The sequence below is a fragment of the Paramormyrops kingsleyae genome, chromosome 15 (assembly GCF_048594095.1).
Source record: "Paramormyrops kingsleyae isolate MSU_618 chromosome 15, PKINGS_0.4, whole genome shotgun sequence".
Lineage (NCBI taxonomy): Eukaryota > Metazoa > Chordata > Actinopteri > Osteoglossiformes > Mormyridae > Paramormyrops > Paramormyrops kingsleyae.
Window position 1 is genome coordinate 22,822,619 of NC_132811.1, and position 22,330 is coordinate 22,844,948.

At 49.0% G+C, this 22,330-nt stretch overlaps 1 protein-coding gene across 1 annotated transcript in view; it reads right to left on the bottom strand.

The window, feature by feature from the left end:
* xpr1a (xenotropic and polytropic retrovirus receptor 1a) overlaps positions 1-22,330 on the bottom strand; it is a 74,635-nt gene that overhangs the window by 25,529 nt on the left and 26,776 nt on the right. Inside the window, exon 3 of the mRNA XM_023813312.2 lies at positions 2,084-2,185. Within this exon, the coding sequence (XP_023669080.1) occupies positions 2,084-2,185 (102 nt within the window). The remainder of the gene's footprint in view (positions 1-2,083; positions 2,186-22,330) is intronic.

The following is a 22,330-nucleotide window of genomic DNA, read 5'->3' on the forward strand; positions in this document are numbered from 1 at the left end:
GGAGACAGACATTGGTATAGTTTTACTCTACTTTGACTGCTTGGGGGGGGGGGCAGCCAGCCAATGACAGTGCCTTGGACTCCACGCTGTCAGGGTGATAGGGCCCCCGGTGTGAGTTTCTGACAGGGGTAAATGGGTTCCCCCTCGTAAAAGCAGCAGCGGGATCCTTTATTACATGGAAACGGAAAGGGCATATTGGCTTTTTCAGCCCCCCCCTCCCCCAGCGCGTCTCCGGTGACACATTCCTAGACACTCACAGGGCTGCCTCAGCAAGCCTATCGGCACACCCCCCCCCCCCAATCGCCACCCCCCCTGCCAGAAATCCGTGCCCTCCATCCCAATGGCCCAGCTCACTGTGCAACCAGCTCTATTCATAGGTCGACTGCTGGAGAACTCTCTGGAAGAGCAGCGCATTTACCAGAGAAACAGACCCAGCACATGAAAAACACCAGCAAGAAAACAGATTCAGCATTAATCCAAATTCAATGTGAATCCAAATTCACATTCACATTGGAATGACTATGAAGACCCATCAAACAGTACATGGCAAACTTAGAAGTCCTCCTACATTTATAATGACATCTCAAGAGCAAAATGAATCCACTAGTACAAAAAATACAACAGCAAACAGGGCGGTAACTCTTCTCAGCAGAACGGGGTGATAATATGCTAGGCAATAGTACAGGAACTTCAGATGGGGCTGGCCCTTTCCTCAGCATGTGGAGCGAGAGAGAGAGAGAGAGAGAGAGAGAGCAGCAACAGCCTCGCGCTTCAGACAGGGATGGCTGGGGCACGGAGATGCAGACAGAGATGCGAGTGGCACAGGATTAACTGTCTGGGATGTCGGTCCAGTTTCTTTGAAACGTCAGCATTAATAAAACAGCCTCCAGATCACACACCCGGCAAGGGGGCATACATTTTTATCTTTTAAAAAACCAGGGATACATTTTAAATTTCACTTGTAGAGGATGTATTAACGGGGTCGTCGACCCCTTTCAGACACAGAAAACTGCCGGAGACCCATTTGTCGTGAGAGGTGAATCTCACTCTGAAATTGGCAAATGATCAAAAAGGAGAAGCTATTGTGCAAAATCAGGCAATATAATTACTATAATTGTAAATTGCCAGAGATTTTAATACATTGATGTCTGTGATCTAGGTGACAAATAGGTATCGGGATTTATTGCAGATCTCTGGTGTCATGTAGTACATGGAGACCTAAAACAGCCAGAGACTCAGTTGCCACCAAACTGTCCCCTAAAGAGGAGCCGGGAGGGCTGCTGGTTTAAGACTCTCCTTGGGCCCGATCCTCTTGGGCAGACCGCAACATCGGCAGTGATTTCTGACAACAGCTGCTGAAAATGCTATCTCACACACGGCCAGTCGTTCGTCACTGCTGTTGATGAGATAGACAGTGTGTGTGTGTGTGTGTGTGTGTGCGTGCGTGTGCGCATCAAGGGTGAACACAGAATAAATCCCCGGACAGGAAACTGGACAAATCCATTACTGATTTCAGCCCTGTGGTTGGCCAACTGACCACAGCCTTTGCCGGATTAGTTACGAGAGAGAGAACAAATTGCAGTTTTATTACTTTTTTCTAGCTCCCATCTTCAGTAGTACAGCGAACGCATACATCGTGTCGCGCTTGATGTACGGGGGACATTGAGCAGGGGGGCACCAATGTTTGCTAAAACTCCATAAAGATCAGGTTCACCTCAAGAATGTCCCAAACGTAGCACTAGGGCTATCGACTTCAGAATAATGTCTTTCCATCAGTCGCCCTAAAATCAAATGACCTCAGTCTGCATAAAATACACCTGCCTGGCATGGTGAAAATCACCTCCATGATTTGGGTGGATCTGCTGTCAAGAGAAACTGAAACCATCCCCCCTGACACTCCCTACAGTGTCATAAATGTCACTGTGATATTTCCACTGGGGCATATTAGTCACACATATCAGAAAGTCCCCCAGTTAAGGTTTTATCCAGATCCATCCACTGGTTTCATCACTGATGTATCTACTAAACAAAATAATGATTTTTGAAACACTTTGATGAATACTCATTACTCAATACTAATTACCTGAATAAAACGTGTTGATTTTGGAAAGTTCCTTCTCACATGTCTGGAAAAACTTCTCTTCAAATTTAGCATAGTACCTCTTGACAGTGTCTTCATCTGTGACTGCAGAGAGAAAGAGAGAGAGAAAGAGAGAGAGAGGGGGAGAGAGGGAGGAGAGAGAAAGAGAGGACGAGAGGTAGCAGAGAGTGAGAGAGGGAGGAGACAGAGAGGATGAGAGGGAGGAAAGAGGAAGAGGAGAGAGAATAAGTGGTTAATAGGTGGTCAGGAAGCCAACATAACAGCATAACAGTCTTCTTATAGCCACATCTAAATCACATGACATTACATCTATTGTACCCAAAATGCAGTATTTCCTCTGGTATGTACTGAAAGGATCTAATTGGCTTTTTGAAGGCCTCCCCCACGCTACCCCATCAGACATGCATTACATGTACTCTGATTTGCCCACGCACAGTAAAACTATGTAATTTTCAAAGCATTGATATTCTCAGTCTCAGTGCCCATCGATGTTTAAAAAACATCATGTATTTATACTGCATGTGAACTGGTTTAAAACTGGTTTTCAATACTTAAATTTCCTGAATCCTAGAGCAACTGGCTCACTGGAAATGGTTTGTAATAAGGTAAATACAGACAGGTCCACCATGAAAAATAATAAATATTCAGAGGTGCAAATTTGTATATATAGTGAAATCTCCCGTAGTGTGTGATCATATGTGTCCTGTGATGGACTGACATCCCATCCTGGGTGTTTTCCTGTGCTTCCTGCAGTCGGCTCCAAGCTCCCCCCCCCCCCAACTCTACCCCATCACCCTGTACTGGATAAGTGGCTGGAAGATGGATGGATGGATGGATTTTTTTGTGCACTGGCCATTTTTAGCTGCTAATTTTAATGGCAGATTCACCTGGCAGTGATCCAGCCTTCAGCATCTATGTAAACCTGTGCGATCCATCGCTGGCACTGAACTCGCCACTTGAAGGGCATCCCCCCCCCCGCCGACACCTCGGCCATTCGCTTGGAGTGACCGCCAAAGCCACCACTGTCTGACTGGAGCCAACACGCAGGCTAGCGTTAGCGGAAGGCCTACCAGGACGCCACACGCCTTCACACACATTCTGCTTTGGGTCCTGCCCCCTGCCCCCCACTGACGAGGACCATTATGAGAAAAACTGGGGGGGGCAGGGGGCATCTCTAGGGAATGGGGGTGCCTTCTCAGCATTGTACTGGAGCCATTATTCTTATCCCACGACAAAGCAGTACAAGAAATACCGAAACCAGAGATTAGTGTGTCGACAGACAGGCTTTCTGATCAGCGGCGGCTTGGCTCTCGCTCTCGTCTGAGACACCCCTGACCATCCTTCCTGCCTTCGGGGGCATGAGACTGACAAACAAGGCCGGTTACCTTATCTGCAGGCCCTAGGCTGACATCAGCATGGACGCTCAGGTATTCCTGATTTCACTAACCATTCCCCTTATCCTGATGATTGTCACAGCCCTAGGCTACAGCCTAAATGGCCTATTTGTGCCATCTGCCCCTGCTGACAAACCGGCACAGGCTTATGGCATGGGTGGCACAATGACTCTTAAAGCCACGGTGCCAATGGAAGGGAAGCAAACACAGAAAAAAACACTCATGGGAGTTTTGCTTACACAAAAATGTTCTGAGGGCAGAAGGAAAAATGATTAGTTCAGAGAGACAACCAATCAGATTGTAGAGGAGGTGGGTCCAAGCAACTAGAGGAGACGAAACCAACCAATCAGATGTCTTGGTCGGTCCCACCTCCTCTAGCTGCTTGGACCCACTTCCTCTACAATCTGATTGGTAATGGTAAAAACCCTATACCTATACCGAGCTCTAAGGAAGGATTACCACTGTGTGCATAACAGGGGTGTAATAAGCGTATAAAGTAGGCCTTTTGGTCCGGAAGAACCCACTGCACTGCAGTGTGCTATGCTAACTGCCGTAACGCATGACCGAGTCACAGTTTCAGGGTCATAAGCAACCAAGCACTCATTTGTGGTCCCTGACTGTGTGCTAGAGACGTAAACACCGGAGGTCTCCTTACACTGGGGGGGGGGGACAGCCAAGTAAGCTGCTGAAACTTTAATGAGGACATTCTGGGAGTGCAGGCCAAGGGAGGCATTGACTGTAGCCCACTTTCCAGATAAGCCCATCATACTCTGCCTACCTCCTCTGCTGCCCCATGAGTGAAAACCCGAGGAATTAAGGAAAAACAGAATAGCTTCTTCATCTAAATGGGTGGGGGGGGGGTCTAAAAAATGATTATGGACATTAATTTAGCTATGGCAGTAATTCTGTAATTTGTAGCGATTAGCATGATAACTGCATTCGTTATTATTGGAAGCTAAAGAAAACCTGCCATTCTATTTCCACAGTTTAATTTCCATTTAATGATGTGATAACATGAATTATATGACACAATAACATTAACTTTAAATGTGCATCATTGAGTCTCCAGCCATAACTGGGGTGATTATGCGAATTGTAGAGGGCTGTGATGCCGTTATTGACCTGCAGGGGGCAGCTATGAGCATCAACCCATACAAACGCACCTTTGTGAAGTCTGACAGTGACCTTAACGTGAGGGGAAGCGGGTGGAGTAAACACAGACCGGCTGAAGCGGGACGTGGGCCGGGTGGCTCCGCAGGTGTTAGCGGCCCCGCCCCACCCCCACTGGGGGCGTGAGGAGCCAGACGTTCTGTTTGTAAACAAGTTCTGGGGTGGCGCGAGGTGGGAGACAATAGGCACGGAGAAGCAGGGTGGGCGGGAAGCAGATATCGGAGGGGAGGGGGGCAAACGGTGGAGGAATGAAAGGAGAGAGGGAGTGGCAGCCTCAGTCCCCGTGGCGGCAGCGGCACAGAAAAGCGGCTCGCAGCCTCGCAGGCGGCTAGACAGTGAGGAGGAGGCCCCTGCAGGGAGTCACAGCCCACAGTGGCCATTAAGAGCCTCCTGCAGCCAAGCAACCTGTGACCTTCCCCAAAGCCCCGCCTTCATTAACATTCGCATACCGAGGCACCAATCGGATTGGAGCGGCAGCTGGCAGGTCGATGGCTTCCTAGCCGAGGGAGGGAGTCTGGCCCCAGGTTGGCGTGTGGGACTCGCCTCACCTCGCTGAGCACATTCCGGTTTTCCTCGAGGTTCTCCGGTTCCCACACGTCACACGGACCGCTCCCCGGCGACCCCGCACCTCTGAAATCCGACCTATTGGTCTCCTTGGCTGCCTGCCTCGTCCTTCCCGTGGCCGTGAAGTCCCAGATGCCCTGGTGCACTGTCACCACGGTGACACTGGTGTCGGTGGCGGGGTGGCTGAGGAGGGCTGACTTCTCTCTCTTAATCAGATTTCTATGCGGGGGGGGGGGGGCAGGGGGGGATGAAGGGCTTTCACTATATGACCAAACTGCTGGTTTCGCGGCTTAAAAAACAGTTCTGTGGATGGATATCCTCAGCCTGGATGTTTGCCTTTGTTCTGCCCACCTGTGACTCCCCAACCCCCACCCCCACCCCCCCACCACCATTACTTCGCCCCCCCCCCCCCACTCCATCTGTAGTCAAAGAAAAGACTGCAGGGGTTTCACCCCGACCGCAAATCCTGTGTGAGAGTCTGCCGTTCCGGCTGCTGGGGGAGGGGGGGTTTATTTCACCTATATTGCTTCCAAACCCTCCCTCCCCCTCCCCACCCCCAACCCCGATATGTGGGCCGGCTGCCTTCTTAAATAAGTCAAAGCTGAACGAGACTGACTGCAGCCTTCAAGAGGAGGGAGGCCTTCTGGGATTTGGCTGTTCTCTGTGCGCTTCACCCCCCAGTCTCGTTATTGCTTTTCTGTGTTTCGACCTGTCGGCTGTGATGGCCGACACAGCCTGGTCGGGATGTGAGAGGCACGTTCGCGTTCAGAGGCAGCGGCAAACGCTTCTTTGTGTGAGTGTGTAAGACAAACACACCCGGGTTAACAAAAGAGTGGGAATCAGGGAGCAGGAACGCAGCCCGGGCCCAAAATCCACAGCGCGGGTAACGGCCCACGGGGCTGCTTCAGCACCGCGGACAGCTCCACACCGCCACACCGCCATAACCCTCAGACCCCTCCCTCGGTAGCGGGGGCCAGAAGCTCGAACCAGAGCTCGATGGGCCCTCAGAACGAACCACCACGACTGCTCTGCGAGAAAGAGGAGCACTGGGGGTCACTACTCATGCTCGATAAAAGGTCACAACCCTGGGGAGGCTTTTTACAATGGGAGGGGGGCAACAGCTACGTTACAGCAACATGATATGAAGACATGCTAGAGATCACACCATCATCTAATTAATAAAAACGTCCAACAACAAACCCGGCAGATATTTCCAACAGGATGTGCAATAGCTCCACATCCCTTCCATAAATAAGGGATGAGGAGGCAGAGCACACTTTCCTGACCGGCCTGAACCCCCCCGACCTCAGCGGGTGTTCCATTGAGGGCGGGGCTTTTTCAGCCATCCCTGTCACTCGCCCAGTCCTCCCCCATGTGGGACTGAAGTGGGATGGGAAGCAGTGCCTTGCACACACTCCATCAAGGCTGGTATGTGCGGGGGGGGGGGGGGGGGGGGGTCAACACTCAGAATTCAGAAACAGATAAATTCAATCCCTCCCCCCCACAAAACACAATTGTTCCCAGCATTTTATTTATTATTCATTTAGCAGATATTCAGTAGATTTAGTAAAATTCATTTAGTATGGCATTTTATTATTTAAAAAACGAATACATAATTTTATATCTGACTTTTTTATTTTATAATTAATAATTTATCTATCCATCACCCAGGCATTTATCCAGTCCATGTAGGTTGTTTATAATTTTTTTTACTTAAAAACAATTTAATAATATTACCTTTTTCATTTTTTTATAATTTTATTGTGTAGTGTTTATGATCCTCTCTGGCTTTGTTTCTTGGCATGACAGAGGTGCAGGTTAAAGGTCATTACCCAGCATCCTCTAGGATAACAGGCAGGGCTTTCAGATATATTCACAGGCTGTAGATGAATCTGACCAAGGAGCTGGAATGCCATAACACAAATGACTGTTCTTATCGCAAGGCTCTGTCTGTTTGTGAGGCCATTTTCTTCATAAACATTCTTTCGGCTATGGATTTCATAGCGACAGGATGCAGACCTGCAGCTTGAAGTCAGCAGTGAATAATTAATCAGAGTAATAATTTGATTGGTGCCTGGGGCTGTATGTTGAAAGAGCAGGACTCATCCCTGCACAGGCGAGCAGTGTCCCGCCCACCTGCCTGGCTGTGAGGATGGGCGGGGCCGGGCCAAATCTGCGCATCCGCACCACCACCCCACCCTCACACCCCCAATCCAATGCAGACATAAGAAAAGGGAACAAAGACCAGGCCCCCACCTCCCGTTCATCCCCCCCCCCCCCTCCATTCACCCTCCGGCCACAATTAATTCCAACAATCATCCAGCTCTGGGGGGTGGGGGGGTGGCTTGGGGGTCCATTAAAAATGTACATTTAATAGGCAAGCAGACCCTGAGCACAAATAACTATGATGGACTGAAACCACCACCACCACAAACTGCACCCTGCACAGGCACGCGAGGGGCACTGTGTGAATGCGGGGGGCACTGTGTGACCCCGGGCACGTGTGACCCTGGGCGCGTGTGTGTGTGTGTGACAGAAGTCCGCAGCCACGCACCAGATGAACACATTAATGGCAGGAAGACACGCTCGCTCCAGAAAGGGTACCAAACGGACTTCAAAAGCGGGCCAGAAAGGGGGGGGGGATAGCGTGGGGGTGCACTGGGGATATTAAACTGACTACGCGGCTCAGGCAACGTTATAAAAGATTCAGCAGTTCGCTACTCAATAAAACCCATCACCCCACAGCGCATTCATCTGCGGAAAGTTATAAATAAGGCATGGATTAACCACCATACACATCGTGTGTGAGAGTCCTATCTGAGGGGGGCTCTGTGCATCTACCTGAATGAGGCAATGTGCGCAATATGCAAGACTGCAAAGATTAGCCGTGATTTTAATTTTTTTTTTTTATTTTGTTTATTAGTAAGCCAAGATAACATAAATAAATACATATAAACATAAATTTGCCCAATTTTAAAAGTTGTCTAATTTAACAGCAGCATTGTTGCTCTGTTGGTAGCGATGCGTCGTTAGTTGCGGGTTCGAACCTCGCCCGCCCGTTCTGTGGATTGCGAGTGTTCTCCGAGTATCGTTTGGATTTCGTCTCCAGTTTCTGCTGCACTCCAAAAGCATGCGCTTAGGCAAACTGGTGTTTCTAAATGCTCCGCAGTGTGTTTGCATGTGCCCTGTGGTGAGCTGGCGTCCCATCCTGGGTTTTCCTGCATCCTCCCCTTCCTGGCATTACTTCCAGGCTCACCGTGGCCCAGCACTGGATAACCAGTATGGAAGCTGGATGATATCTGAGTTTTTTCATGCCTAAAATCCATCCATCCACCCATCTTCCAACCGATTATCTAGCATCGGGTCGCAGGGGGAACTGGAACGTATCCCAGGCAACACAGAGCAGGAGCGTGGGGACGAGCCAAACAAGATACCTCTACATGTATAACTTCTATATGCTTTAAATCAGTGTTTCCCAATTCGGGTGGGTCCACATTTTTGCTCCCTCCAAGCTCTGAAGGAAGCAAAAACATGAATTGTCTGTGGGTCCCTGAGGACCGGATTGGAAAACACTGCTTTAGATAGATCACAGCCCGTAAGTGACAGGTTGCTTAGAGGTTGGTGGTCCTTCATGGGGACCTTGATCTTAAGCCACTGCCCATCCTGCTGCAGCACACAGGAGGGCTGTTTGGAATGGCCGAAATGCACACCGGTCCCGAGGGCATGCTGGGAACACCCAGGCAATGAAAGTGCCTTCCGGGACAGTGATGCCACTTGCCTCCCCCCGAGCCACGCTCCCGGTCACGGCTGGCCGACAGAGCATGAGCACAAGTTGGCCCGGACCCACACCCGGGAAGAGCTACTCGGCATGCAGACGCTCCCTTAAAGGGACAGCAGCAGGTCCAATGGAACTGAACTGCATGCCGTGACATTGGCGACACTGCTCCCAGGGGTATTGGGACGGCTTCGACGATCCTGAATATCTGAGAAGAGTCACGACTGATGAAAGACCTGGAGTCAACGGCAGCTTCAGCCATCAGTGAGCTGGCTGATGTGGGGGTGTGGGGTGGCTGTGGGAGTCTGACTAGGATAGGATCATATCACATATCAGCGAAGTTCTAATGAACATCTGTACCTTAATTACTGCACAAGCTCACACTTTCATGAGTCATTAAAAATTCATTTTTGTGTGTGTGTGTGTGTGTATATATATATATATATTTCCATGAATCTGCCATCTGTTAGTCGCACTGAAAAAAATGTACAGTGTATAAAATTGCTTATATACAAAACTGCGCAAAACTCTTAGGCAATCAAAGAAAATATTTAAAGTCTTTTTCCTGGGTATTAACTGTGTGTTTGCAAAAAAAAACACGCAATTTAACCATAGAAAATATGCAAGCAGTAAGACAAGTATTTCATCTGCTCTCCAAAAAGTTACTAATATCTTGCTGGATGGCTAGATGAACACCGCTTTGGTTCCCAAATTTCTTCCTAGGGGTAACTCAGCCATTCCATGTATATGATGAATTTCACCACCAGCTCAATTAATTAATTAGGCTAATTTAATTACTTATATAACTCAATGAGGTATTGATTAGTCAAACAAGGTGGGGCAGTTTTCAAGTCAAAAAATATATTGGTGTATTGGATGGTTGCTGAAAATACTGGGTGACATTACTGTAGGAGAGGTTTTGAAATGTTTAAGCTAACACACTTTGACAAACATAATATCATAATTTTATGCCAACATGGAAAATATTTAAACACTGTTTTCTTTGCCTAAGACTTTTGGACAGTATTGTATATACAATTATTTTTCTATTGGTAAAGACAAAAAAATGATTAAACAGGAAATTATATCATACTGTTAGCTCAAGGAAAGATGTACAAATCAGGGACAGTAAAAATGTCTAAAATATTATTTACTGATTGAGTGTGTTATTAATCACTTGGATTGCTTCCAAAGGAAAGTTTGCTATTTCCTTGCTATGGTAAGCCAGTCTTTTAATTTGAATGCGACTTAAGCTGTTTTAGTCTTTGCAAAACCCGTTTCCCGGAAAACCACAAAGTGAGGTTCCTTGAGTCCATGAATGCTCAGATAAAACCCTCTTTTTCTGACAAACCCTAACAGAGCAGCAGCCTAATAAGATGAAGAATCACATTAAGGGGAACATAACGGGTTGGTGCATCTTCGCTAAAGGCAGCCCAAAGCTCAAGCCACGCTGTGTGTCTCCTCAGACGGGGCGGCTTTTATCTGGGACGCACCAGGAACACTGTCTCATATAAAGGAAAGTTCAGAGCCAATTATGCACAAGAAACTCTCTGGAAATCCCGGAATACACAATCTTCTGCTTGTTCATCTCTACCCACTCTATAGTAGACCCCCTGCAAAAAAAAAAAAAAATGTAGCATTTGTAGCATAATCTGTTATCCGATGTTCATCATTAGTGCGTTCTCCATAAAGTCGGAGATGCCGCTGTTATCGTTTTCGGAATTCCGGCAGGAGAATAACGAGATCGTAAAATGCTGACCCTACATGTTGGCCGATCCCCACATTTCCGTCTGCTGATGCCACTGTCCGGGCTTCCTGACAGCTGCCAGGACCGGGGAGATTCGAGAGGTCGGGCCTGTGACCCCGTGTTCAAACAAACAGACAGACCAAACACAGGTAGGAAAGGGGGGGACGTACCAGGGCATAAACAGAGCTGTTACTTGGGGTGCTGTCGCTCTTATACCTGGATCAGTTACACCCCCCCCCCAGTTAGAATTCACCGGTTCTCTTCCTGGGTGTCCACAGATATCCCAAGCGCAGAAGAGCAGCACAACAGATGCACTAAGTTGGCTGCCCCTGTGGACTCTGTCAAAATCCCTGCTGTTCCTCACACTACTCAAGCGCCATGTGACTACAGGAATGTCTACAGATGCAGCTGCCCGCAGGTCATATTCCTACTTGTGTTCCCCCATGTTGGCCATGTGGTTGCAGGTCACTCTTGCTCCCTGGCGTAACGCCCCCCCCCCCAACTCGCAGATGCTGAAACTCTTGATTTCAGAGATAAGCTTAACATCCATCGTCAAATCTTGGCAGTATGAGACACCCAGTCCTGCACGCGATAACAGCCCCCAACCAGACAAGAAACAGACCCGAGTTCCGTACAGTGCAGATATGGAGCAGGGCGGGGCGCCTCCCCCCTCCCACCCATATTCTGATTATCTGGAGGCTAAAGCTCGGCTAAGTCAGACCGTCTGGCCTCCCCAGGAGGAAACGGCAAACCAAAAAGCTGTGCGGTGAAGCGTTATCAGCAGGCCGCACAGTGCGGGGGGGATGGGGGGGTCAGCGGCGGTGTGCGGGCGCTTCTCTGTGGCTCCACATGCCGCTATTGAAGTTCCCGCCCTGCCTGTGCACTGCATAAAGTTTCCCGAAAAGTCAGGCTGATAACAGCCCACACTTGAAGTTCTAATCCCCTTCAATCACTCAGCTCCAGATCCCGGGCCGTTTCAGCTGGACGGACAGAAATGAGATTCCCGGCTTCTGCCATGTCCATCCTCATTCCGCTCTCGTTTATCCGCTTTCAAAGGGCCTTTGAAACTATTTGTGTTATCATACGGAATATGCCGGAGATATTAAATGGTAAAAGAGCAGACGCCGGTACCTCTAGTTTAAAAAACCACCTTGTGTGTGTGTGTGTGTGTGTGTGTGTGTGTGTGTGTGTGTGTGTGTGTGTGTGTGTGGGTCAGATAAACATTACATTGTGGGGCCAAATGATAAAAACATGATAAAACCCTGTTATTTTGACATTGTGGGGACCATTTTTTTCAGTCCCCACAAGGGGAAACTCAATTTTATAAAAATCAGTAACTGCAATCAAAAAACTTATGGTTAAGGTTAGGGCTGGGTTGGAGTTAAGGTTGTCCTAGTTGGGATTAGGGTTTTTCCCATGGAGATGAATGGATGGTCCCCAAAAAGATATGACTACACACACGTGTGTGTGTGTGTGTGTGTGTGTGAATGTTCTCCCCATCTTGTGTGGTGTTTCTCTTGCTGTCCAAAAACATGTGACTAGGCGAATTGACTTCTCTAAAATTCCTGTGGTGTGTTCTGTGTGAGTCTGCGCCCTGCAATTGACTGGCATCCCATCCAGGGCGTCCCCTGCCTTGCGTCCTTTGTTATTTGGAGTTGGCCCCAGGCTCACCATGATCCTGTACAGGATAAGCGCTTTTGGATGAAGAACAACAAGGCAAAAACACCATCGTCATAATCTGAAAAAAAATGTGAATAGGAACCCAAAGCTTGTTCCTGTTGTTTTGGTGCTGTTCTGTGTAACTGGCACTGGAAATAGTGTCAAATTAACACATTGCTTGCTGTAGATGAGGGGCACGTCACCCTGAATCATCATGATGCCTCATTCAGTGACATTTCCAAGGTGGATGGGGGGGGGGGAGATGTACCACCCACACCCCCAGCTCTGATGTCAAAACAGGGGAGATTTACGTCTCAGATGGAGGTTCTCATTTCTAAGGAGCCGCCACAGCTGAGGCAGTGAGGCGAGGCTGCTGGGAATGAGGCGCCTGCCTCCGATGGCGCGTGCGGCGGCCGGCTGCGCGTGAGTCAGCGCGGCTTCTCGCTGGTACAGGGAGTATCACTGAGGGAAAGTCACAGACGAGTCACTGCCTGGCCCCGAGGAAACTTCAAAATGATGGCATATTTAGTATCTGCATCCCAGGACCTGAGGTGAAATGTCTGATTCAACTCCTTGTGCTAATTACCACACAGCTCTTGAGCTGAATCATTCGTGGTGGAACAGGGAAAGAACTAAGCTACACAGGGCTACAGCCCCCCAGGACTGGAGTTTGACATCCCTGTTTTAAAGCATTTTCCTCCACCTCATTTCTAGGTACTCTGAATCGTGGAAAAGGCCATCCCATCGGATGGAGACCAGCTCGCCTGTTTCCCAGCATGCCTCTCTGTCAGATCCGGTCTGCGGTCGGCTTGCTCACTCCATTTCTCTCCTCAGGCATCGTTTACATCCGCCCACGAGGCCAAAAGACCTAGAGTATCGACTTTACAGACATGGGTGCGGGGAAATGTATCACGGCAACTCGGCAGGAGCTGGGGGGGGGGGGACCCTCAGCGTCAGTGTGCTTCCAGCAGATGTCCATAGTGTGAGATTGCCAGCACGTGGGGGGGGGGGGGGGGGGGGGATGTGACATGGCTCTGCCAGCCGCTGCGAGTGTGACAGACACCTGAGTCTGCTTACACACGGCTGTCAGGCGCTAATACGTTTGAAAATGGCCCGGCTGCCGATACCTGACTCTGTACCTCTGCTGGGATTCCCGTGATCTCGGTGTGAAGCTGCACCTGCTCAGCCCTGCTCCAGAGCAGTGTCCCCCCCCCCCCAAGGAAGCACCGTTTCAGGACTCCGACCGTCCAAATCTAGAACCTTCCATTACCATACAAGTCCGGCTATGTGATGTGGAGAGATGAAATAACCCTCGAAAAACACACTGGGACAGTCATACTATTTCATAATTTCACACAAAAAAACTATAATGTAAATTTAAAAGGCTTTTCCTTGAGGGAGCAGGGCAGTCTCACGCTCTTAGGGTTGTGGGTTCGAGTGCAGGTTTTGTCATTGGAAACGTACCCATACTGTCACTGATGACCAAAGACCCACGGATTAGCTGACTGAGCCTTGTTAAAAAAGCACCCCCCCCCCCCTCCATTAATAAGGGCACCGTCACCCGTACCTCAATATCAAACAGTAACACAGAGCAGAGGACACCTCGCGTCTCTGAGCGCTAAGCACTGTCTCATGCTCTTGATGTCTTCATGAGCATATGGGCGAGGGGGGGTGAGGGTTGGGGGGTGGGATCGAGCCCCCACCCAACTCCATCCCTCCGTCTCCTTGCCAGCGCACTGGAGCGGAAGGAGAACCTGTCGCTGATTCGGGATGAAAAACACGTGACCGTGAGGCCTGGGGGGAGAGCGGAGGGCAGGGACAGCGTGTGTGTGTGTGTGTGGGGGGGGGGGGGGGGGTTATGTGTCTGTATGACACCAGGAAAGTGGGCTCGCTAACACTCCAGAAAGTGACAAACTCTTCACACCTTTACAGAAAGTTTCAATCATGGCCTCTGATGAAAGGAGCAGCCAGCTGCCTGGAGGCTTAAACCAGCTGGGAATAAACAGCACAGTCTACAGACCAGTTATCGGGATTTAGGCCGTAAACGCGGAAGGGCGGTTCGGTCCCTCTTATCGGTACAAGAAAGAGCGGGGGACACGGGAGGGGGGATGCCGATAAGCGCGACCACCCCCCCCACCTTGCGCCGTGGAAACAGTGAGCAAGCACACTGTTGGAAAGGTCCTTCCACCTCATCGTTAGCCGGAGACATTTAAGATGAAGGAAGGCACATTAAAATCAAAACCCACAAGTGCCATCAGCCGTTCAGAAACATGCCCTTGATGGACGACCAGTTTTCCCAATTTCCCGGCACGTCTGAACGTGCCCATCCAAAGGCCCCGCTTCCCGTTTAACAGGTAACGTGAACCTCTGAACAAGGGCTTTGTTTTCCTCCTAAGAGCAGCACCGTCTGCGAGGACAGCCTGCTCCGCGGTCCCCTGGACCCTGTAGCCATTAGCAACCGTCTCCGAGCGATTTCTCTCTGAGGCGGCCAATCGCTTTCGGATGAGTGTGTGCGCATGCATGCGAATGAGCAGGTGTCTGTGGTCTGAGTGTGTGTGTGAGTGTGTGTGCGTGAGTGTGTGTGTGTGTGTGTGGGGGGGGGGGTTTTGCATGTGGAGGTGGAGTTCTGCATGTCGTATAAATTCATGATTTAAATTTTATCGTACTCTGTGAAAGCGAGGACAGAAACACCGACTTCAACACAAAAGAGAACCTTGATAAAGAAAAGACTTATTTGTATTCCTACAGCCTCTCAGGAAAATGACTGAGCGGCCGAACCAGCCGATAAACCAAGGCGCAATCGTTACCCGGACATCAAAAAGCAATCGATGGCGCTTTCATTAGACATTTCGCATTGACAGACACCCCTGCGATGCAGCCCGAAATCGATAAACTTCCATTGTGGAGAATTAAAATATGAACCCCAGAGGAAAAGCCTGCGGGGACAGAACTGGGGCATTTTACATTTCGCGCCAAAATGAAAAAGTGATGATCAGCAAATGATAAACCCATAAAGACAATACATGATTCTTAGTGCTACCCATCATGCTTAGAGTATGACTTAGGCAGTCAAAGGAAATGGAAATGTGAAAAGCTATTTATCTGGGTAGTAAGTGTATATTTGTACAGGAAAAAAAAAACGACTTTACCATATGAGCATATGCAACAGTAACTGATAAAGTTTCGGATATCCTGCTGGTTAACCAAACTTTCCTCAGGGGCATCTCAGTCATTCCATGTGTCCGTTACCATTCTCATTCAGCTCAATTCATTAATTACTAATGTAATTAGTTAACTAACAAAAATAAATAATACAGTTAAATAAGGTATTGATTCACCGAACAAGGTGGGGTAGTGGTCGAGTCAAAAAATCCACTGATGTATTGGACGGTTGCTGCAAATACTGGGGTGATTTTAGGGGAGGCTTTGAAATGGCTCAGCCAAGACACTTTGACAGGCATAATATCATTTACATTAAAATGAAGATCATTTAAACATTATTGACTGCCTAAGATTTTTGCGCAGTGCTGTATTTATGCATAATAAAATAGATCGTAGTTGAATAATTAAAAAATTACAGGTGTTATCTTTTACTTACTATGTGCTCTTAGCTGGGTTGTACCATTAAACTGCAAGTACAAACAATGTGACCAGTGTCATTAGATTACAGGTAAGACTTTCAGAATCACACACAACCAACGTGACCCTGAACACAGAGCCATTAAACTGTAGATAAGACTTGCTGAGTCACAAACCACCAATGTGTCAGAGTTATGCATGACCAAATGGACTCTGGGAGTCATTAAACTATAGATTAGACTCACACATGTAGATTAAAATCACACATGGGCAACGTGACGCGGATTAGAGTCACATGAAATGGCAAAAAATACTCTCAGAGTCTCACATGATTAACGTGACCCTGACAATAGTTACAATGAATTGTAAATATGACTCTCAGAGTCACATATGGCTAATGTATCCCTGATCAAAGCTGCAATCACACACGGCCAATATGACCACAAGAAAAGTGTCATTAAACTGCAGGTAAGACTCTTGGAGTTACACACGGCCAATGTAACCCTGAACAGAGTCTCATTAAACCCTGGATAAGAGTCACATGGGGCCAATGTGATGCTAACGAGTGATGCTAACGAGTGATGCTAACCAGCAGCTTATAATTACAGTGTCAGATGGGCCCTCGATAGCCACAGATGTCTCTGTCACCAGTACTGGGGGCTACAAAGCTCCATCCTGACACCAATGGGGGGGGTGGGGTGGAGGGGGGCGATCCTGGCACTTGTACTTGGTGTTTTTCATTGGAGCGTAAGCACACGCGTGTGTTTGTGTGTGTGTGTGTGTGTGTGTGTGTGTATGAGAGAGAGAGAGAGACAGAGAGAGAGAGAGAAAGAAATGTGGGGGCAGTGATGAGGTCCCCTCCTAAAACACATCTCTAAATAAAAATCGATGAGGCAGCAGAGCGCCCCCCCAGAGGGAAGTACAAACCCTATAAACCCTGTGATCTATGACACAGACTTGCCGGGGTCACGGCAGTACTGCGACCGGGGCTGTGAATACCCCTCCCTGAGCACAGCCTGTTATGAATGCTCGCTAATAAAAAAGGTCCAGGCATTGAGAGATATCAGACTGCTAACCAAACCCTTAAATTAGCAAAGTACATTATCAGAATAAAACACAAAGAGTTCACATGAAATATTCACCTCTAATGCAGAATCCGTTATGTTAGCTTGCTGTTTCGCTTCCCAAAGTGCTGTTAATTAATACTTAACACACACTGAAAAATCATCAGTATGCTTATTACTGAAATGTAATACTTATGTGTCCATATGTATTTCGGGGTTTTTATGCATTAGGGTCACATATCAGGACAGAAACTGAGCCTGGGACCATGCGGCCAGTGCAGCCAGTGCAGGGAAGACAGGTCCTGAATGGGATGCCAGTCCAACCATGGGCTCATACAATCACATTATCTGGGCCAATAAGAGATGCCAATTCATCTAGCAGCATGTTTTTGGACGGCAGGAGGGAGCCGGAGTGTGCGCGCCCAGCGATAGCAGAGAGGGGGGACCCTGGCGGGGCTGAGAATGTGCCGGAAATGGAAGGCTGACCTGGCGTTTTGTGCGGCTCGCGGCCGTTACGATTTACAACGTCATCCATTACGGTACGCCCTTGGTGAAGCCGTTTTTGAATAGAGCAGTTCTGCTGCACGCGCTGAATTTCTGTGGGCTTATGAGAGAGGGGGAGAGAGAGAGGGAGGGAGGGAGAGAGAGAGAGAGGGAGAGGGGGAGAGAGAGAGTGAGGGGGAGAGAGAGGGAGGGTGGGAGAGAGAGACAGAGAGAGAGTGAGGGAGAGAGAGAGAAGGAGAGGGGGAGAGAGTGAGAGAGGAAGGGAGGGAGGGAGGTATAGGCAAAGGGATAAACTCTCGAAGTGCCTTTGAGCCCCTGTGTGGTGTCACCAGCCGCCATTAATCCCACTGACGTCCACCAGCCCCATCTCTCTCCCCACCAGACTGCCCCCATCTCTCAGTGGCGCCCCCTGCCTCCCACCAGCAATGTGCCTGACTACTCACTTACACTTGGTTCCGTCCTGCTTGTGTTAAAACCTACCCTGTGACTGCGGCGTAATTTCCCTGGGGTCCTCGTGAAAAACCCCACTGGCTTGTGGGATTTCTGTCTGCCACCTTAAAACACACATTGGATACGTCCTCCCCGTCGCCATGGCTACTGTCGTCATTCCAATCACCGGACCCCTGATTATCGATTTAGTCTACTCCCCCCCACCACCCCCCAATTAAAAATCTTGACCTCCTGAGCGATTCCAAGTGACCCCTTGTCCTCGCTACAAGGCAGCGCTGAAACAGGGGCAGCCGGGGGGGGGGGGTGGGGGCAGCTGAGTCTTCTCAGTCTTCTCGGCAGTTTATTACCCCACATCACCCCGGCTGCAAGTCACAGTGGCGTTTGTAAGGGCTGCCGTGGTCGAGATCACAAGCGCTCACTCTGACTCACTCTGCTTCACGTTTCTACTTCATTACAGGCCAGTAGTGAAATGGAGCCGCACGTCCACAACGTGTTTACTCTGTGTGCCCCGCAGCACTGCTTCAACCCATCACTTTACTCTCACACAAGAGCTTCTTCCCTTCTACGCTCATTACCCAAGTCTTCGTGCATAACAGCTCTATCATGTTCCGCGTTCAGACTCCACGTTATAAACCAATAATCTGCTCAGAAGATATAGCATCCATAGCAACGGCGATCCCATGGGCAGTAGCTTACGATAACCGTCTTCCCTGCGCCGTATATCGCTATAAGCTTTGCTTGGTACCTTAAACATGTATTACGATTTTAATGAATCGCTCCTGCGCACATCACTGCATGCTAAACCGCTTATCCTTTCATAACCCTGAATGAATACTCAGGGCGGGGGATGGGCATGTGCCCATTAAATAACAGCAACCCCCGTGACCCCTATAATGAAGCCGTCACAGTGAAGGGGAGGGGCCAGGGAAGGGTGTCACTCACACACACTCACACACACAGAAGATGAAAGTGTGCCCAGGATATGCAGACATAAAGTGACACCAAAGAGCAGTCCGGCTCGGAAGTTCAAAGAACCTCTTTCAACTCCACATCAATGAGCACCCCATCAGCAGTAGGAATACATCACCCCCCCAACTCATAAGATCTGTCGGCCCATTGGTCCAAAGCATACACTCATGTGGTATGGAAGCCAGTCTGGCTTAGCCAATATGGAGTCAGTCCTCCTGACTCCCACAGAAATGGACTGAGGCTCAGTCTTCTCCCAGGGAAAGCAGGAGATAAACGTTCTGTAGGACAGACCAGCAGGAGGCACTGGCGTGCATGTCCCCAAAGGCGCCGCTTTCCCCCTCCCACATACTCTGGATCCATGATTAGTGGCGATTAGATGCATTGCATGTTTTTCAGAGCTACTAATGAGAGTCTCTCTCCTCCCTCCCCTTCCCTTTCTCCCCCCACCTGTCTCCCCATCGATACCCCCCCTCACTCAGCCAGTACCTCATCAGTCTAGACACTGCAATGTATGCTGAGCCTTATATAAGTCTTACTACTCGAAACAAGGGATGCAGGTTTTGGAATGCATCTCTATACAACACAAGAGAGGAGTCTCGTTCCACTACCGGGACTAACCGGAGCCTCGGAGTGAACACTTCTGCAAGGAGGAGACGGGCAACCGTGTCCGGCAAGCCAGCGTCCGCCAGCCAGACAAAATAGGCGCCCCAGACTGGCGGGGAGAAAATCGATTCTTGAATAACATAGCAACAGTGCATCCAATGAAATGCGTTGATAGGGGCTGTAAGAGCGTGCAGTCCAAGGCGCCCGAAGGACGTGTGGGCTGTGCTCTGAGCAGCAAAGGCATTCGGCAAAGCAAAGCACTCCATCTGGCTTTGTACGGGAATGTGAGCACCGTCTCCAGAGTACCCAGATTCATTGCTCCTACATCACAGGTCACCATGGCCCACAGTGAATTCGACAACAAACTGGACAGAACCAGAGACGTTCATCACTGTCACCTTCCCTCGACAGAAATCAAATGTTAATTGACTTGTGAGACACAGTGTAGATGTTTTGGGCACGACTGTAGTCTGTAATGAAATGATGACTATACAAAGGTATAGTCAGGGAAAAGTGGCCAGGCTCTAGATAGTTTACATTTTGCTTGTTTTTGAAGAGAAAACTGCTATTTTGGTTCACTAACTCATTATATATCTTGAAGGCCCCAATAAAACCACCCAGAGATGCCCCCTTTTCCTGTGGATCTTCAAAAGTTTTTTACAGGTTCATTGTCAACATGTTTGCCAATGTGGGTCCTTGTAGTGAATTTCTCCCAGTGTACCTTTTATGGTCGTATTTCTTGTGACTTGTCCTGTCGTCTTGGCAACACAAAAAAGGCTAAAGAACTTCACACACTTAATGGCAGCTACCTTGCTGTGACCTTCCCTGTTGTCCCCCTCCCCCAAAGAGCGTCCCCTGAACTTGAGGAGGGGGGTGGCACAGTGTTCCCAGAGATCTGTCTCTGAATTTGCCTCATATTTTGGGTATGAGGTTGTAAGCATTCAACCGGGGACATAAACATGTATCCGTGACTAAATTAAGCCGAACAGGATTGTACCGCAGGCGAGTTGTGCCTGGACATGAAAGAACTGATTTAAATACATGCATATTGAAATGTGCAGCAGAGAAGTGTCACGTTTCATCATGTTTTAAAAGGTCAGCATCTGCCGGGACTATCGAGGCTGTGCCAGAGGATAGAGGAGGTGCAAGTCACACTGGAAGGAGTAACACACAATGGACATAAGACCAGGAAAGCTTCAGCGGGTCTCACTAAGACCTGGCACCCGCCGCATTGCGCTATGCTTCTTTCACAGGCTCTGTTTGTATGCTGTTTGCATGTTCTCCCCAAGTTTCCATGGGTTCCCTGTTGGTTCCTGGATTTCTTCCCAAAGATATGTGGTTTACGTGCGTTGGAGTCCTCTTCGGTGTGCTTGTTTTGTGCATCCTGTGATGGTCCTGGGTGTTCCTGAAATACACTCCATGCCCTCTGTGACTCTAGGCTGCATAAGCAATTCCAGGAAAATGGGTGGAATGATACGGGAGGATATAAACTGACACCTTGTCAAGATGTAGCAGCAGATAATCTAAAGAGCCAAAGCAAATCCACGTGCCTATGCTTCTGAGAAATGGCTGCGGCTCGACAGAGGTGGACCAGACCCAATCATTGCTACAGGGCTGCCCAAGCGGCAGCACAGGTAATGTATGAGTTGGAAGGACCAGCCACACTGGAAGGCACCACAAACATCTAGTAAATCTGATGGTTTTTAACATGTTTTTGCGCTACCACTTTGCTAAATGTTTCTTTGGCAAACCAGGGGACTTTTATATATTTATGGACATGTGAACATATATATGCATCAGAAAGAGTCACTTGATGCATATCGAGTTTTGGAACAGGTGCTGTAAGCATCGAAGGGCACGATGTCGACCAGGAGCCCAGAAACAGACAAGGCGGAGCGCTGAACAATCTGATGAGTGCTGTGGACACGCTGATCGGGCAATTTTCGGGAAAAAAAACACTTAGGCTGGGAGACATTAGCATAATTACTCCACTTATCGCCACTTTATAGAATGTAAATTGGGCGGTGTTTTGTGGGGCCGTTGCCATGGTGACCGCGACAAAGGGTCCCCAACACAATGTGTCAGAGACCTTGGGAGTGAGGAGAGGAAAGAGAGAGAGATGGAGGGAAGAGGAGAGAGGCTAGATAATACTGTGAGAGAGCAGCACCGGGGCAGGGCAATGCCCTGTAATGAGCGAAACTTTCAGCTTTAATGGCATCAGTAAATAGGCACCCAGTGAAAATAACTCAGCAGGCGGATCTGGAGAATAACTTAATTAATTAAGCGGTCAGTTCTTAATAAAATGAGACGACTAGAGCGCTGGTAATCTGGCTGCGGCAGTCAGATGAGCCTGCAACTTGAAGACAACATGCTGTCTGTCTTGGGTCAAACAAAGATCAGCCTGTTCAGGGATCCTGTTGGCTATTTAGAAGGTACCAGCCCATAAGAGTGAGATCAGTGACTGATCTTCAGTCAGGAGCTGCCAGGCCCCTTACGGGAGACACGCTTCCATTGTTTTCCCCTTGTCTTGCCAGCTAGGAAGAGGAGGAAAGATGGGGCAGGCGGGCACAGAAGAGTGAGAGCTAAGAGATCTTAGAGAGTGGCTGTAGGGTGTCCTGCTAGCTGTCAACTGACAGCGGAGCATGTGGTTTAATGTGGTGCCCCTATGGACTGAGTGATGCACCTGGCATGGTAGCGGGGGTGAGAGGATTTGGCGGGATGAGCTAAGGGCAGAGTCGGAGATTCCATTGG